The 18,043-nt window shown below is 38.6% G+C and overlaps 1 protein-coding gene across 11 annotated transcripts in view; it reads right to left on the bottom strand.

The window, feature by feature from the left end:
• Positions 1 to 2,103: 2,103 nt before the first annotated feature.
• The window catches only part of Tsga10 (testis specific 10), a 95,086-nt gene continuing 79,146 nt past the window's right edge, over positions 2,104 to 18,043 (bottom strand). For 8 of the 11 annotated variants that reach the window (XM_076915031.1, XM_076915033.1, XM_034521579.2 and 5 more), the window contains 4 exons: positions 10,298 to 10,500; positions 8,502 to 8,606; positions 7,996 to 8,142; positions 2,104 to 3,055 (listed from right to left, as the gene is read on the bottom strand). In XM_076915031.1, the coding sequence (XP_076771146.1) occupies positions 3,031 to 3,055; positions 7,996 to 8,142; positions 8,502 to 8,606; positions 10,298 to 10,500 (480 nt within the window). In that variant the 3' untranslated portion in view covers positions 2,104 to 3,030. The other 3 variants (XM_076915035.1, XM_076915029.1, XR_013104649.1) reach the window with 2 other exon arrangements.

Raw genomic sequence — 18,043 nt, 5'->3', positions numbered from 1 at the left:
GAGTTCAGGCCGATCCACTGAGTCGGGCCATCAGTTGTAAATTTTGAATCTTGTTCATTTAAAGGGCGTGGATTATGATGTGAGTCTGGGTGTTTTGTGGAAATCATATCTTCAGACAAGTTGCTTTGGGAGCTATTTAACAGAAACATCTTATAAAACATGCTGTTTTTTATTCAATTTGGAAATTACATAACATTTAAAGCTAATGAGTCTCAGGGACAAAGTAGTAGCACATGCAGGGTCTGAGAAGGTAGGCTAATTACCCGAGGTTTTTAACGTGTTTGTGGTATGTTTTTCACATCTTGAAACCCAGACAAGGCAAAGGTTTAAAAAGTGACTTCCTGATAGTTTGTGGTTTGTCTTGTGGCACTCAGTGACCTTCGGTTTGCTTTGAGTATAATACACAGTAGGCTGCAGAGGGATGGACTTTAAGGACTCTTGCTTTCAACTGGCAGCTCTCATCTGACCTTACTGTAGTGAGTGAGTCTCATCAAATTAGTTATGTTTCTGATCATGTAAGGAATGCAACTTTGAGCACAGCATTTGGGGAGCCAGATTAAAGTCAGAACGAGATTGTCTAGGGAGATGCACAGACGGCAGAAAAGAAGAGCATACACCAATAAGGACTCTGAACACACTAGATTTTCATGGCTTGAGTAACATTTCATCAGTTTCAACCTTTGTGTTATGTAGTTGACACTGTCTGAAAACGATAAACTTGTTACATATTCCTATTGCTGTTAAACTTTAATAAAGAGACACAATCTATGGTAATGGTTTTTAAAGCTAGGGTTGGAACCTGGGCCATTGGTTATGCAAGGCAAACTCTACCATGGAGCCACACCCACAGCCTCTAATAATTGTAGTATAATCACAAAACCTAATATGCACTCCCTTTGAAATACTGTCTTATGAACATCAACACAGATTCTCGTGCTTTTACTTCTTAGAGAAAACTGGGTGAGGGTTCAAATAAACTCAAGACCAAAAACAATTCCAAGGGTGCCTAGAACTTTATAATGGGCTTTTTATAGAGCAATGTTTTTTGAAGTAGATTCTATGTAGTTCCAATTAGCCTAGAAGTCACTGTATAGTACAGGCTGATCTTAAACTTCTGGCAATCCTCCTGCCTCTGCTTCCAAGTCCTAGGAGTAAAGGCATGCCCACTTCAAAAATTCTTTTGCCCCGCTGAGTTAACAATTCTCTTTTTCAACACTTGTTTTAGCAGGAGTAGATATTTTGAATTGAAAATAACATTTCTGTGCTTAGAGAACTTTTCAGGAAATTTTTGGTTGCTGTTATTTCCAGGAAGGAATATTTTTGGTATTCTGTATTTGCAGTCAGGCTCCACCACATCAACAGGCTACTAAGTATTAATATCAAGCAACAAGAATCCCACTTCAAACAAATGTTCCTGACTATTATCTTAATGAAAAGATTGTCTTCAAAGTTTCAATATAGAACACAGGCAAGGTTCTTCTTGCCTCTAGGTAACAGTGGTCCCTTTGTACATAACATAGAATTTTCCTTTGAAACTGTAGCTTGGCACAAACCAAGTACAACTTTAATCAAGTATGAGAATACTTTCTTATACACTTTATTCCCATGCCCTCTCCTAACACTCTGTATCTGCATATGACCTGGCAAGTTTACCATCAGTAACATTAAGCTCTTATTGGTTTTCCAGGTGAACAGATTTTCTAGGTGAACTATTAGTAACACTGTGACGATCTAGTGCCAAGGTCACTGGATCGCCCGCCTAGTAGAGGTTAATTCTGCAATGTGTAAATCGGTATGTTATGTGATGTGAGTAAGAGAAGTTATTTTGCACATCATTTTTAAGACTTTTATGAACAGGTAGCCTATTTTACCCATCTGTTAGCCAGTCTGTAATGATTGTCTAAGACAGGCTGAATAAGCCTGAAGGTTTTGAAGACCAGTCTAAAGTGAGCATATGACATGAATTTGTAATAAAGTATCAGAATACTAGTGATTATGTCCTGATGAAATAAGATCTCAGGAGGCCACTACCCTTGTCCCTATTGCCATATCAAATAATGACTAGATACAATGAGAAATTGTCCATCATATAAATACTATTAATGACAGGGCTTGTTTTTTTATTAAAATGTAAGAATACAAATAGCTTATATCAGTAAAATACAGTAGCATTCAGGCTCTAATATCAACAGTAAATCAGCCTATGGACAGAAAAGACATAAGAGATGCAGGTGAGGGAAAGGAAACATCTTGTCACTCTAGATTACAGACAGCTGCCACAGGCAAAAAAATAATAATAATAAAATGTCAAGTAAGTTCATTGTGGTACTTTAATGTTTTGAAAAAAACTTATGAAGAATACATATTTTTTTTTAAAAATCTTCCATCTGGATAGATAGATCATCACCTACCTTTCTAACAACAGTAAGAGCAAACTCAACTGTAAAAACGCATGGTGCTTGGGCTGAGTACCACAGCAACAGTGCACACTGAGAGCCCTGGCACGCTCCTACTTTGAAGGTAGACTGTGGCATGGAAGTTATGTCAGGTTGGTTCCAAAATGTGACACTGGGTCCCAGGCCAGTGCTGCTAGGCTGTGCCCATCTTGGCCCAGCTTCTCCAGCCGTGAGAATATAAATCACAAAGACAAAAATCTAACCAACCAGTCATTTGAGATAGCAAGAAAGGAAAGAAAATCAGTTTTGTAAAAACACTTTTCCCTCTTTTTCAAGCTTCTTTATTTACTCCGGATAGTTAACAAAACAGTGCTCAACAGTGAAGTAAGCAGACTTCACACTCACTGTTGCTGTGGAAAGAGCCATATGCATTTTGTTTGCATACATCAATCATCCCAGATATCTGTGTTAGGGCACTCGAGAACAGACTCAGAGGCACAAAGTTAATAAATACATTTAACCCTGTCAAGCATTCAAAAGATAAATGCAATCACATAGCAAAAAAAAAAAAAAAAAGAAAAAAATCCATTTGTATCTTTGACCTTTCCAAGGCTGTGGAGAATCTTTTCACATGTCAGAAATCTCTATAGCAAAGATTCCTATAATAGAAAAAAAAAAACAAAACAGATTAAAGGTTTTAAATTAAATAATGTTAGTGTGTGTAAAAAGGGTGTATTATGTGTTATTTTAGCAGTCCTTGGGTTTTATCCCCTCTGCTTCTGTGAAGGGAAATGACATAGTGAACTTGTTCATACACCATGGTATATTCATACCGTAAAGAACGAATTCAACTTTGTAAGAATGAAATATTAAGCCAGGCGGTGGTGGCGCACGCCTTTAATCCAGCACTTGGGAGGCAGAGGCAGGTGGATTTCTGAGTTCGAGGCCAGCCTGGTCTACAGAGTGAGTTCCAGGACAGCCAGGGCTACACAGAGAAACCCTGTCTCGAAAAAAAACAAAAAACAAAACAAAAAAAAAGATTTAAAAAAAGAATGAAATATTGAGACATACAGATGGCTGGCATGAGCATTCTGCTGAATGAAAAAGTCAGTCTCAAAGCTGGTCCTCTGGATTTTCACAGGCTCCTCAAGGGATGGAATTAGAGTGTAGAGAAGAAGTTAGTGGACTATCTGGTGGGGACACAGGAGGTGCAGATTCTAACTCTAAAGGGATGGGTACCACAAAGGAGGATTTTCTTTTACACTTAATGTTTTTAAATTAGTAATGGGCATTTTCATACATATACGTTATTGGTTTTTTTCCTATTGTATCCCTGCCTCAGTGCCCCTCCCACCACCCCACCTGCAGGGCCCTTTATCCGATAATAGTTGCCCCTTTTGCTTTCATGTCACATGTATTCCATTGTACCCTTCCTTCAGATCATCTCCTAAGCAAGTTCTTTGGTGCTGATGGAACAAGTCAGTATCTGGTTATTAGTAAGTGGTGTATACCAAGACTCCACATGTGTCTACATGCATGCACACTGAATACATGTGAAGGTTAGGAAAATATGAATAAAGTCTGTACACTGAGTTATACTAGTGCTGACTTCCTGTTTTGCAAGGTACTGATGCTGCAGGAACTGGAAAAGATCTATGAAATTCTCTGCACTGTTTTCACTGCTGTCTCTAAGGTAATAGCCATTAAAGTCACTTGTGGTCCATCCATTCATCTGATGAATTTGAAATATGGCTTAGCAGCTAAAAGAGACATATAAGACTCTGTCCAAGACCCAAAATATATTATGTTGAGACTGAGTGAGTCAGTGTGAGTCTATATGACATATGGTAGCAATTCTTTCACAACCTGGAAGAGACGAAACTAGAGGCAGAGGAAACAGAACTAAAGTTGGGTCCTCTGGCAGAGCAGCAAGCACCCCTAACTACCTAGCATCCCTCCAGCTTCAGGGATAACAGTTTAAGTTGACAGTGAAAGATGAAGTTTAAAAGTAACACATAAAATACAAACCTTTATAAATATTACAAGAAATTTGCAGTTTTTAAAAGAAAGAAAACAAATCAAATGGAGGAATACAGGAAACAACATAATGCAAACAATAAACAAGATATTGTATTGGATTTGAAACCAAATGCAACAATTACAGTAACAATGTACAAATGTTTTACTTCTATTAAAGTTTTTTAACCTTAGTAAAAAGAAATTGAATGGCATATAAAGCAAAACTCAAACCAATACTTCATAAAAGAGACACAGTGAGACAGAGAGATCGAGAAAGAGCTAAGGGTACTTACCAGGAGAATGGAGACAGTAACAGTGGATCAGCAACTTGGATACACAGTATCAGATACCAGACCAAACAAAGAGTATCAATGTTTCAGAGAAAACCACTTCATGAAAGTTACACACAGAAAGGAAGGGTGGCAATTCAGAGTGCCCAGGCAGCAAGACAGCAAGCCACATATGAAGCAATCGTCCCAGCATCTGTGTTAGAGCTATGCCAGTGTGAGAGACAAACACTGGTGCTACATACAACAAGCACCACATGCAGAAAGGAGAGAGAAAACCAATGACCTGGGCAGCAGGCTGGACTTAGGACTGACTTCCTAGTAGTGAGATGCTATATCTGTCCAAAAGAAAATGGGAGGGCATCTTCCAAGTTCAGTTCAATTCAGTTCAGTTCAGTTCAAAAGCCGGACCAAGAAGGTGGTAAACAGCAGCTAGGTATTCAGGAGTGATACTAAGTTCCAAGGTGGTCCTGATGTCAAGAAAATGAAGTCTGGGGAGATGGCTCCATCGTACAGTGCTTGCCTTGTAAACATGAAGACTTGAGTCTGATCTTTACAACTCAAAGAAAGCTGGGCATTGTGATTTCTGCTTGTAACCCAAGTGCTGGGGAAGAAGAAGCAGGGATCTTAGGGTGACTAGACAGCCAGCCTAGACCAGCTGGAAAGATCCTGTCTCAAAACAAAGAAAGAAGGTGGACAGTACCTGAGGAACAACAGCCGAGTTGGCCTCTGGCCTCTCTATTTACACAAACATGCACGCATCTACCCCTACACAGAAAGAAGATTGTTCTTTGAAACCTAGAACATCTTAACTCGAAAGCAAGTAGAGAAAACCACAGCTTTTAAAGAAAGCAAGCTCTGGCCATGTAGTGCTAGCTCCTAGAGCCTGCTGGTCTCAAATTAATGTCTTATGATTACCTAGAAAGAATTTGATAGATTAAAATCCCTCGTATTTGATGCTACTGAAATTTCTGACTTTTGAAATTGTGTTTTGTTTGGTGTGGCATGTAGACTAATATTAGATCTTGATAGTTTTTATTCCACACGCTTTTTAATATATGCTAATAAACTTATTAACTCCAAACTTTTACCTTTAGATCCTTTCTTCTCATCATATACAATCCTGCCATCTGTGTAAACAACCCCTTTGTTCTCATCCCTGTACTCAATGCCCCTTTTACTTTACCCCTCTTTACATGACTGCAGACTTCTAAGAGAACTGGTGTTAGTGGGCACTATTCTATTTCTGAAAATAAACAGAGGATTCTATGCCTTAAAAGATAGGAGGTGTGAGAAATTAAGATATACAGGAGACTTTAAAATATTATTCACAAGACAAGACAGGCCAAGTGGATGGAATGTAATCGGATCTACCTAAAAGAGGTGCATAAAACCACAAAGTCAGTGCTTTGTAGGTATAATACTACACTGCAAAAAGAAATACACTTGCTCAAGTGCACACATTTGTAAAAACTGGTCATGTGGAAGGCATGCAGACCACAGAGCTCATGAAACAGAAATAGTGAAAATAGTATGTCCTAGTCATGATGCAAATATAGCAGAAATAAAAACTAAAACAGAATATACCTTTCCAACCGGAAATTATAAGATTTCCCATCAAGTCACTGACAAAAGTGAAAATAAAACAGAAACCAGAATTTCACAAACAAGCTGAAAGGAAAGCAAAACATTTAAGAACACATGAGGTCATTCAAAGCAGCAACAGAGAAAAATGGAGAGTGTAAGTCTCTAGCAGTTAAACAAAGAACAGCAGTAACTTATTAATCCTAACCCCCAAAGCTAGGAGAAAACTCCAACAAAGTAAAAAATAACACAGGAAGAAAGCAATAAAATGAATAAAAATTAATAATAGAGAAAATAGATCAAAGCAAAACTAGCACATTAAAATTCTGGGGTTTATGAGGCTAGAGAAAACTCAGTATTAATAAGAGTGCTGGGTGTTCTTGTAGAGGACTGGGGTTTGATTCCACATGGTGGTTCACAGCTGTTACCTCCAGTTCCAGGGAACTAGATGCCCACTTCTGGCCTTTGCAGGTACCAGGCACACAATTGGTACACAGACATACATGCATGCAAAATACCCATCCATGTATATACATATATACGTATATGTGTGTGTGTGTGTGTGTGTATCTCCATATGGATACATATGGATATATCGATATATGCATACATATGAATATATACATTATAAAGTGGGGGTGTTTTTTAATATTTAATTTTTAGCATTTTTAGACTATTACAGAAAACACATTATGTCCATGACTGGTCATAATACAGATATTAGTGGATCATAAGTGAATACAAAAACAAATTTAAGTCATTCATGAACTAGATATTTAGCTAATGCTCTTGGGAAAAATAGGATAAAGGGCAGGAATGATGGTCTACAAACAGATATTGAGCTTTTTAATTATTATATTTACTGAACTGATGGTGTTGCAGAAGTCTAGAGACTGTTCAGACACGTTGTGGGCTGAGGAGTGAGTCAGGAGTGGGGGTGTGCTGTTGGTGTTGAACCTCAGACCTTATGGTGATAGAACAAATACAACACAAGGGAAGACAAGATGGACACCCATGATGGTATTTTGGAGTTGGGTGTACTTGTTGCTTTTTAAGGGAGGTGGGAGGGAGAGAGAGACAGACAGACAGATGGACAGAGTGATAGGGGAAATATGCAGTAGTGTGGGTACATGAGACACTTCTTTATACAATAAAACAAATGGGTAAAAATTTTAACAATAGTAAATTGAATGAGAGGTAGTTTTAGTTTTATACATTTAGTTCATACACGTCTTAAATTATTCCCAAATAAAACTTTAAACATTTGTGAAATATAACAATAAAGTGTAAAATAGAAGTAAGTAGCAAATACTTTCATGTTGCATAAATATTCTCTGATGCAATAGTAATTAACCCACATTTTGTAATAAATGTACGTGAAAAAGCAGAAGTAAAAAGAATTACGGCTTTGACACTACAACATGTAGGCTGATGGCCCAGGTGAGTGCACTGTCAGAGCACGATGAGGCCTTAGCTTTGATTTTAAGTATTACATAACGAGAGGGGGAACAAACACTATTACAGTACAGTGCTGGACATTCCTCAGAGCTACTCGCTTCAGTACAGTATTCATATGAAACTCATTTATAGAAGAAAACCCTTTATTGTTGGTGTCACCATGTCTTATTAAGCAGGTTTAGTATCAGTTTCCTCGCTTCCTCGCATCTCACTGTGAACACGGCTACACTCCAGGTCCTGTGCACACTTACTCTTCCAATGATCGGTCGAGGCCTCGGTCAGGAGATCGATGGTGAGCACGCTCTGGTGAGTGACATTTTGTATTTGGCTTCATTGAACCCAAATGATAAGCATTACTTGAGTAATTCTGGCGGCGAAGTTCTTGGACAGCCCTTTCCCTATAAAGATAATAATAATAATAATAATAATAATAATAATGCTTTAACATTTATATTCAGTATAATATTAAACCTATCATGAAACTGTAGCTCAACTTAAACGTTAAAATCTACCCACCATGAAATAATAAACTCCTGACTGAGCCAAGAAGACTCTTATAACAGCAATATTCTGGAGGCTGAGGCAGGAGGATCAGCAGTTTGAGGCTAGCCTGGGCTAGAATAAGACCTTGTCTCAAAAACAAAAGCAAAAAACAAATAACACACATGTGCACCCACAGGGAGAACCACTGAAATAAACCAGCTGTTAGCTAAGAAACAATATATTTGGGCCAAGTGCTCTACAGAGATTAACTCACCTTTCAAATCGTTCTGTCCCTAGTTGTCTTTTTGTAATGTCCAAATCTGCTTCTAACTGTGTTACAACATTTCTGAACTGTGCCACATCTCTACTCTGGATGGCCCTATACAAAAGAACAGAGTGACAGTTGATTAAATTCAAAATATGCCTGTAACCCCAAGAGTATATTAAGTCATATTGCCAATGGCATCTTAGCTGGATCCAAGGTACATTGTGATTTTTGAGTTATTTCGTGTGTGTGTGTGTGTGTGTGTGTGTGTGTGTGTGTGTGTGTGATGTGTATGTGCTCTGTGGTGTGTGTGGTGTGTGATCTGTGTGTGGTGTGTGGTGCATGTATGTATGGGTATGTGTGTGTGTGTGTCGTATGTGGTATATGATGTGTGGTGTGCACATGTTGAACTTGCTTCTGTTCTGTGTATATGCACATGTGGGGGTGGGGGAGGCCAGAGGCTGACTTGAGTGTTTTGCTCATTCACTCTCCACTGTATTTTTAAGAGTGTCTCCCAACTGAACCTGGAATTCATCCATCTGGTATGCTGTTTGGCCAGTGAGTTTCAGGAATCTGTCTGTTTCCCCTCCCCAGTGCAGAGGTTACAGCTGCTTGCTGCTGCTCCCAGGTTTACCTGCATACTGGTGGGGATCCAAACTTGGATCCTTATTTTTGCATAGCCAGCATCTTACTGACTGAGGTCATCCTCAGCCACGCACTGATTTTTAGGGGCAGATTTACTGGCATGTGTTAGACATATCAGTGTACACACTTAATTACTTGAAAGGCCTCAGCGATCCCAGCCATATTCAATCAATCAAACCTTGTCTTTTGTTCTGTACACACAAATGGGGCAGCATTATCTACCATCAATCTATATTATTCATTTGTGCAAACATTCTTTACAAACGCACTTTTTAGAAAAGTTTCCCACATTAGCTAGCTCTGAGCCACAGTACTTAGCAGCATTCTGAAATAGAGTACATGGTGGGAGCTTTCTTCTTTACTAAGGTGTATTTCCTCCAAGCCGTCTGAGAAAGAAACCCTGAGGGACCTGCTGAGATTCACAACAGCCTCTGACTGGAACTGACAGAATGACTCAGTTACAACCATGAGGACCCAGGGGACTGTTAAGAAAACTAACCCTGGCTTGGGATCCTTGGTGGCTGAGTGTTGAGAAAATGCTTACCATGCTTGCCCAGGTGCCAAGCTCAGGTGTGAGGAAGACAGGGTGACAAGCCTTATGGATGAGTCCCAGAGGAACAAAGGCTGAGGACCCATTAGTGACCAATTTCATAAACTTTCACCACCCAGACAGATAATTAGTGGCCAAATTTAATAAACTTTTACTATCCAGACACTGGGATATCAAACTAAGGATCTTCAAATCAAAGGTTAGTATAACCTCTTTTTAAAGTACTAGGATAAAAATTCTGAGAGACTCCTCAGTGTTTTATGGGCTCATTCCCTCTGAGCATCTAGTATATACTCTTACAGACACACAGGGAGCTATGATGTGACAAATGGGAAGACAGCAATACCAAATGGCCATAAACGCAAGAGTCCCTGTGGTTTCACGGTGCTTGCTTTACATGGCAATATTTTACATTCAACTACTATATTCAAAACAATCAGCAGAGATTGTTACATTTAAAAACTTAGATTAGAAAAACTAAACTATGGCATTACATCTTAGGCATATCACAATATTTCTAATTCTCAGCTTAATCAATGGCAAACTGTGGGTTTCAAGCTCTAGATCTCAGCTTTAAAACTCTCCTAAATGACACTGCTGGCCAGCTCACATTTTGTTCTCTGCCAGGCAAAGGTGCTCCTTCAGCAGCTGGATCTCAGACTCTTTTTCCTGCAGCGCTATCTGAGACTGGTACTCTTTGTCTCGGTTGGCCACCAGCAAAGCCTCAAGATTCTGCATGGAGATCCTCTCATTTGTCATCTGACTCCTGAGCAGTTCTATTTCAGAGCGTGCAGAATCCAGCTCATTCTCCATCTGTGTGAAGAAAGACAGCCATGCTTATTCCTGTCCACTCACTTAACTGACATGTTATCAGGGGTCTGTGCCACACACTGTGACTTTGTTTCTCATTAACAATTATACACACAATGTACATGTGTTACCACTTTCCCCACCCCTCAGACCATATCAGAAAATTCACTATTTAACAGTTTCATCAGTCCCAATTGCAAACACTTTTATTTCCAGTTTTGACACTTTCTCATCTAGTTTTGGACAACTGACAAAAAAATGTGCTTGTGACTCCAGCATTATCTTGAACTGGATGCGTTATGACTAAATACCTCAGGACATATCACTGTACTGTACAGGCAAGGAACATGAAGGGTAGACATGCCACCTACTCTCTAACATAAACCTAGGGAAAGCTTGCCCTTTTGAAGGTATTCTGAGCTCAAAGTATTCTCAGTAAGCTAAATACTTCTTCAAAAAGGATTATCAGTGAAAAGAATGATTTCTTATTCTGTAATATAGGTAATAATTATATATACATTTTAAAAGCTAATAAAAAGACATGAATAAAAATGAAATTACTAGGGAGGGGCAAATACCTCAGTGGACAGAGAGAAAAGAACTAAGTTACATAAATGAACTCATATAAACTGAGAGAAAATAAAAGTACTACTATGATCAGAAATTTTTTAAAAGAAAAAAATAGTTAAATAGCAAACACATTGGGGAGAAAACCCATGATCTAGTTTTCTTTTTGTTGCTGTGATAAACACCATGACCAAAAGCAACCTGGAGAAGATGCCTTTGACTGACACTTCCAGGTGACAGTCTGAGGGAAGTCAGAGCAGAAACCTGCTTGCACTCAGCCAAGTTTTCTGATACAATCCAGGACCATGTGCCTAGGAATGTCACCACCCACAGTGGGCTGGGAACTCTGGCATCAGCAATTAATCAAGACAACCTCTTACAGGTAAGGACAATCTGATGCAATTCTTCAGTTGAAGTGCCCTCTTCCCTGGTGACTCTAGGTTGTCCCAACGTTACAATAAAAACTAACCAGAATGCCCAGGTTGTAAGTTTCAGAGGAAAGCAAAGATCCTATCTGGGCCATTTCTGTGATATTTTGGACTAGGAATCTGTGCAGGTGAAACCTGTGCTTTACTAGGACAATGGATGCTGGTGATCTGGGGTTGAAGAATATCTGTGACTTATACCAGATCAACATTATCAAGGTGGTATCTCCTGAGAATAGATCTATATTTCATCAGAGTCAACAAACGGAAACTAGTTAAGGAGACCAAGGAAAGATCTCAAGATGGCAGGTGAACTTGGCCTGCCAAGTTACATATGTAAGAGTCATTTACATGGTATTGGCTTTGAAGGCATGAAGGAAGGTGTTATGAAGAACAGCTGAGGCTTAGCACTGTGTGACAGAGTTTGAGTTTTCCTGCAGAGAAGCTAGAAGAGGCCATTGGTAAGGGTGTACCTTCAGTCCAATGAAGACTCCAGGCTTGCAGGGGTCATAAAGAGGCCTGGAACAGTGTGTGTTAGCATTGGAATCTGCCATAGACAATGTCAAATGTGTAACAGAGCCATCCTGAGCCTTAGAAATGACTATTTGTCTTGAGAGCAGTCAAGCTAGAGACATAGCCTGTCCAAGCCTGCCAGAGGCAAGAAAATTATGTGTAAGTCCTGAACAATGGGCTACAGGATTTTATTTACATTAATTTGGGGCTTTTTCTTTAATCTTATTATTCCTATGTCCTGATTCTTCTCTTCTGGGACAAGAAGTATTTAACATGTTCTTTTTAACTTTATAGGAGCCTACAGACAAGATACTTTGGATTCTTAAAATAAAAAACTTAGGCTTTAAAACTACTGAAAAATTTAAAGACTGTGGGACTTCTAAAAGTTGGACGGACGTGTTTTGTCTTGTGCTACTAATATTAACATGCAATCTTGAAGACAAGGCAAGGAAAGGTTGTAGTTAAATAGTGACATGTCTGTGCTTAAGTTGACAAGGGATGGATTGTGCTGGTTAGTTTTTATCGTCAACTTTACCCAACATAGAGCCAATTGGGAAGAAGAAACTTTAATAGAAAACTTGTCTCAATCAGACTGATCTATGACCAATCATACTGATTGATGATTGATAGGAAAGAGCCCATCCCTAGGTAGATAGTACCATCCCTTAGGTAGGTGGGTCTTACTGTGTTATAAAGTTAGCTGCAGGGATAGAAAGATGGCTCAGCAGTTAAGAGCAGGGATTGCTCTTCCAGAAACATGTTTGATTCCTACCATCCACACAGCAGCTCAGAACTGGCTGTAAGTCCAGTTCTAGGGTGTCCAACACCTTCTAGCCTCCACAGGCATCAGGCAAGAAAATGGTACACAGTCAGACATGCTGGCAAAACACCTGAGTTAATGTTCTGTGAAGAGACACCATGGACAAGGCAATTTATAAAAGAAAGCATCTATTTTTGGAGACTTGCTTGTAGCTTCAGAGGATTAGTTTATGATCGTTATAGTGAGAGCATGATGACAGAAAGGAAGGCATGGTGCTAGAGCAGAAGCTGAGAGTGTATTCTGATCCACAATATAGAAGCGGGGAAGACTGGGTCTGGTGCGGGCTTTTGAAATCTCAAAGCGCAACCCCAGTGACACATCTTCAATAAGGCCACACCTCCTAATCCTTTCTAAACAGTCCATCAACTAGGAACCAAATATTCAAATATGGGGGTCTATGGGGGAAAATCTCATTCAAACTACCACAACACATAGACACACAAAATAAGAACAATTTTAAAAGATAATGAAAGAAGGAAAGCTAGCTGAGAATGAGCAGAAAGAACCGTCAAGTAAGCAGTTCCTCCACGGTTTATGTTATGGTCTAGTTTCCTGCCTTGAGTTCCTTTCCTGAGTTCCTTCCATGATGGATTGTGACTTGAAAGTATAGGAAAATAACCTCTTTCTTCCCATACATTGCTTTTGGTCATGGTATTTAGTGCAGCAGCAGCAGCAAAGCAAAGTAGGACACCCTGCTAGTAGTAATCAGATACAGAATAAAACACGGTGCTATTCCTAATCCAGAGTTTTTTTATCCTGATACCCTATTTACCCTGACATTCTCACTTTGAATAACTCTTTGCTTATGGAGTTGCCTGGCTTCTACTCACCAGATGCCAGAAGCATTCCCCACTCTGGTCATAGCAGTCCAGAGCTGTATCTAGACATTACTGTTTTTCAGTTGAACTTAAAGCCAACAAGACACTGTTCTAGTCTGTCAACCCAGTGACTTTGTTAGTTTGTTTATGTTCACATCACAAAAATGACAAGGATGGTTTCCTATATTCTGCTAGCAGGACTATGAAATAAAACTGCTTCTTTGATAGCAGCTTTATTGGGGTATGATTAATATGCCATACTATTCATGCAAATAAAGTACCCAAATCAATAACATAACATATTAGTATTATCAAGTATTAGTCATTGCTAAAATCTGTAAGAAATTGTTTTATCCTTTAAAAGAAAACACCCATGTAAACTCTTGATTAAACAAGATTTGAACAATCCCAACACTAGTTGACATGCCGATGTGGACAGGCAGAAATCTTACAAGGCCCCACCCTAGATGAAGAGATGTGGCTCCTACTGAAGAGAATCAGCCTTCTCCAAGGGACAAGCCCACTGATAGGTTATCCCATCACGAGTACTCATCCCTGTATGCGTGTACACATTGGCAACACTAAACAAGTCTGGCACGTTACGTGTGTGTGTGCACACGTGCGTGTGTATGAGTAAATGTATGTATATGTATATATGTATATATACATATATATGTATGTATATATACATATATATGTATGTATATATACATATATATATATATGTATAAGAGGTCATCATTTTGAGGGAGTGGGAGGAACATCAGAAAAGTTAGAGAAAGGAAAGAAAAGAGAAAATGATGTAAACACTATTTGTACATGAAATTCTCCGAAATTGATAAAAAATATATTGAGGGAAGTGGAAAGATGGCTCAGTGGTTAAGAGTGCTAGTTATTCCCATAAAAGACCTGGGTTCAACTCCCAGAACACACATGGTGTCTTATAACCACACATGACTCCAGTTTCATAATATCTCATACCCCCTTTTGATTTCTGCAGGAACCAGACATACATGTAATACATGCAGGGAAAAATTCATATATATAAAATAAACAAGCCCACAGTTCTTAAAATTTTTTTAAGAATGAAAACAAACAAATGAATAACTAAGCAATCTGTAGATCTACTGTGTCTTCATGGGTTACTCTACTGCATCTCCATGGTTTGCTCTACTGTGTCTCACATGGTTCATGTGTCTTCATGGTCACTCTACTGTGTCTCTATGGTTTACTGTGTCTCCATGGGTTACTATACTGTGTCTCCATGGTTTACTGTGTCTCTATGGTTTACTCTATGGTGTCTCCATAGTCCACCAAGTTCTGGATGCCTTCCCATTCATTCAGTTGATAATTTCTTTTAACAATAAGTTGTTGCTTGTAAAGTAAAACTTTTATGATTCTTTTAATATATCGCTTCCTAAAACTGGAAGATGGCTTAGAAAGTGAGCAACTACACACAGGCCTAGAGCTCTGAATTTGATCTAGGTGCTTACCCATGTAAAAAAGAAAGGAGAGAATTGATTCAACACAGTTGTATTCTCATCTCTGCACACATGCCATGGCATACCAGCCCACACACAGTTGTCATGTATAAATGCACATAGAAATAAGTAAAATTTAGAAATTATTCCTAAGAACGTTGTAGTTTTCTGATGCTATCTTTTTATGCCAGTCAATTTCATGGAACTGTTTTTATTGTTGTTTCCAATTGATGATTGGTCATAGGTGGAAGTAAGAAATATAATGAATTTTTGACACATTGGGCTGGTGTTCTACAATTTCATGGTTGCATTAGTTCTAATAATTTTTTAGGGTTTCCTTTTCTATGTAGAAGACCATGTCACCTGCAGAGATGGTTTTACATCTTTTTCTATTTGAATGCCTCTGTCTCTCTTTCTTGCCTTATTACTCTGGCTACACCCTCCATTAGATGCTCATCAAAATGCTCAGCAAGGCATATGTGTCACTATCAGGGAAACACTTGTTGTCCACCATCAAGTATAATGGCTACTGTAGGTTTTTCATAGATGCTTTCCGATAAGATTGAAAAAGTTTCCTATAATCCCAGATTATAGTTATTCTTTCTTACATAAAAGTATTGAATTTTGACAAATTCTTTTTCTTCATCTACTTGAGAAAATCAGGTTTTGTTCTCGACTATTTAATATGTATTACATTGATTGGTTTCAGGCACATGTGTGTAGAGGTCATAGGTCAACTTAGGTGTCTTTTACAATTGCTTTTCTACCTTACTTTTTGTAGACAGGGTCCCTCACTGAACCTGGAGCTCACTGGCTAGAATAGTTGCCCAGTGAGCTCCAGGCATCCACCTGTCTGTGCTTCTTCAGGACATTTACAGGCACCTGCAAGTACCCAGCGCTTTTACATGAGTTTGGGTATCCAAATGTAGGTCCTTAGAATGATCTTATATTTTGGGCCCTTTCCAGAAGATCTCAAATCACTAACCTAACCTCATAATTAGGAGATTGGGGTAGGTGGGGAAGAAGCAAACTGCAAGCATTTTACATAGCATGTAGTCTCCCCAGCTCTGTATTGGTTTTGTAGTACACTTAAGACTTCTTAAAGAAATTATAGTCATAAGAAATGCTGGTCTTTATTTCTTTTCTTGTGATGACTATGTAAGTAAACATAAACTATAAGTTGGAAATACAAGGAAATGTTCTCAATCTTATTTTTAAAAAAGCATCTATGAAACACCTACAGCAAACACTAAATGATGAACACCTGAACACTTTCCCGTGTTGACACAGAAACACCTCACATGCCATTTCAGTCCAACATTTGAGTAGGGGTTCTAGCCAGGGTTGGGCATCATATTGGAGTCTTAGTCTTAGACGTGTTAAGACATGTTCTCTCTTATTTGGAAGCGTAAAACATTTTACATTAGCACATCTTTCAACATTTAAGGGAATTTACAACTAAAGCAATCTAGGCCTCAATTTGCTTTTTGGAAGTTTTCAAATTACTGTTTCAAGTTCTATATTTATTTGGAGGTTTATCCAGGTTTGCTGCTTTTCCTTAAGCCAGTTTTAACATTAGAAAGCCAACAATCCAATGAGAATGAAGACAAGCAACAGGAGAAATGTAGTAACAAACAAAGACATGCAGATGGCAAACAACATCATAAAGAAAAGATCAACTTTGCACAGTAGGCAATGCACATTTAAATCACCCTGATATAGCGCTGTACACACAAGACTGCTAAGGAAAAAAGTTTAAGCGACAACAAGTTTGAACAAGGAAGGATGCAGAGGAACTAGATCATTCATTCATCATCAACAGACATGAAAAATGATACAAATACTTAGGCAAACTGCATGAAACTTTTCTGAAAAGTAATCATACAATTAACGTACCACCTAAAAATAGCATTTGTGAGCATTTGCACAGAAGTGAAGATTTGTGCTCATACAACCAAGTTACATAGTGAAAACCTATCTCAAAAAGCAAATAAAACAAGAGAAACTTCTCACAGATGTTTATAGTAACTTTATTTTCAAAAATTCCAAACTGAAAACAACCCAGATGATCGTCAGTATTCCTCTCCAGTAAACAGTGACAGACACACACAACAGCCTGAGGGAGTCTACAGAGATTTAAGCTGAGAAGAAAAAAAGCCAACCCTCAAAAAATTAATAGTATGATTATATATATATATATACATATATATATGTATATATATATAATCATTCTTTTAAATTACTTTTAATTGGCATACAGAGTACAGTATTTCATTACATCTGTAAATATATATTATACATTGCTGTTGTTTACACCCCCTCAGCCCTCTTTGTCCTCCCCACATTCTTACTGATTCTTGAAGTGAGATAATTACAGAAGTGGGGAACAGGCTAATGGCCAACAGAGGTTAAGGAGCATGTGGATAGGCTATAGTAGACAACTCTGTAAATCTGCAAAAGGGAAACATGATAGATTCTGCAGTAGAAAGTTTCTTGTCTGCCTGGATCAATGTTAATACTATAATCACATCAGACTATAGTTTTGCAAAATGTAATCATTAAGGGAAACTAAGTAACAGGTATTCTTCATATTATTTGTTAAATCAGATCCAAATCTATCACCTTAAAAACTACAAGTTGTCTTTGTTACTTTTTGTTGTTGTGTTAAAATACCAAGACAACTTATAGAAGAAACTGTTTATTAGGGCTTACAGTTTCAGAGGGTGAGTCCATCACTATCATGGCAGGGAGCATGGCAGCCCGCAGGCAGGCATGGTGCTGGAGGAGCTGAGAGCTTCCATCCTTATTAACAAGTAGGAGGCAGAAAGACTGCCAAGTGGCAATGGCCTGAGCTTTTGACACCTCAAAGCCCAGCCACAGCCCACCTTTTCCAACAAGGCAACACCTCCTGACCTTTCCAAA

The sequence above is a fragment of the Arvicanthis niloticus genome, chromosome 17, assembly GCF_011762505.2.
Source record: "Arvicanthis niloticus isolate mArvNil1 chromosome 17, mArvNil1.pat.X, whole genome shotgun sequence".
Lineage (NCBI taxonomy): Eukaryota > Metazoa > Chordata > Mammalia > Rodentia > Muridae > Arvicanthis > Arvicanthis niloticus.
Note: the sequence above shows the minus strand (reverse complement) of the source record. Positions and strands in the feature narration are given on the sequence as shown.